The 320-nt window shown below is 70.9% G+C and overlaps 1 protein-coding gene and 1 long non-coding RNA gene across 5 annotated transcripts in view; one reads left to right on the top strand and one right to left on the bottom strand.

Annotated features, from left to right (window-relative positions):
- Rufy2 (RUN and FYVE domain containing 2) overlaps positions 1-284 on the bottom strand; it is a 29,519-nt gene extending 29,235 nt beyond the window's left edge. For 2 of the 4 annotated variants that reach the window (XM_010605787.3, XM_019204892.2), the window contains exon 1: positions 53-283. In XM_010605787.3, coding sequence (XP_010604089.1) covers positions 53-161 — 109 coding nt within the window. In that variant the 5' untranslated portion in view covers positions 162-283. Of the gene's footprint in view, positions 1-52 lie in introns of all 4 variants that reach the window. The other 2 variants (XM_019204891.2, XM_010605795.2) reach the window with 2 other exon arrangements.
- The window catches only part of LOC104849372, a 33,773-nt gene that overhangs the window by 360 nt on the left and 33,093 nt on the right, over positions 1-320 (top strand). The gene's annotated exons all lie outside the window — the stretch shown is intronic.

The following is a 320-nucleotide window of genomic DNA, read 5'->3' as shown; positions in this document are numbered from 1 at the left end:
CCCAAGACTGCTCGAGGCCTCGGGTGTTCCCGGGACTCGCGCGCAGACTCACCCAGGGTGGTGCACGGCACCGCTGCCCCTCTCTCGCCCTCAGCGACTGGCACCCAGGCCGAACCCTGAGAGGGCTCTCCCCTCCGCCACCCCCACCCCTGAAAAGTCATCGCTCGACCCAGATTGTGTCCCCGACCCTTGAGCGACCCCCCAGCTGTCCTCTTCCTCGCTCCGGGAAGCAGTCGGGTCCCGGAGTCCTCAGCCTCCGAGCCCGGAGCGGGGGCGGGGGTGGTGAGGTGGGGCCCTGCGTTGCCATGGCGACCCGGCGA

This window comes from Fukomys damarensis, unplaced genomic scaffold, assembly GCF_012274545.1.
Source record: "Fukomys damarensis isolate Sample0158 unplaced genomic scaffold, DMR_v1.0_HiC HiC_scaffold_20, whole genome shotgun sequence".
NCBI classification, from domain to species: Eukaryota; Metazoa; Chordata; class Mammalia; order Rodentia; family Bathyergidae; genus Fukomys; species Fukomys damarensis.
The sequence above is the reverse complement of the archived record's forward strand: the minus strand, read 5'-3'. Positions and strand labels throughout refer to the sequence as shown.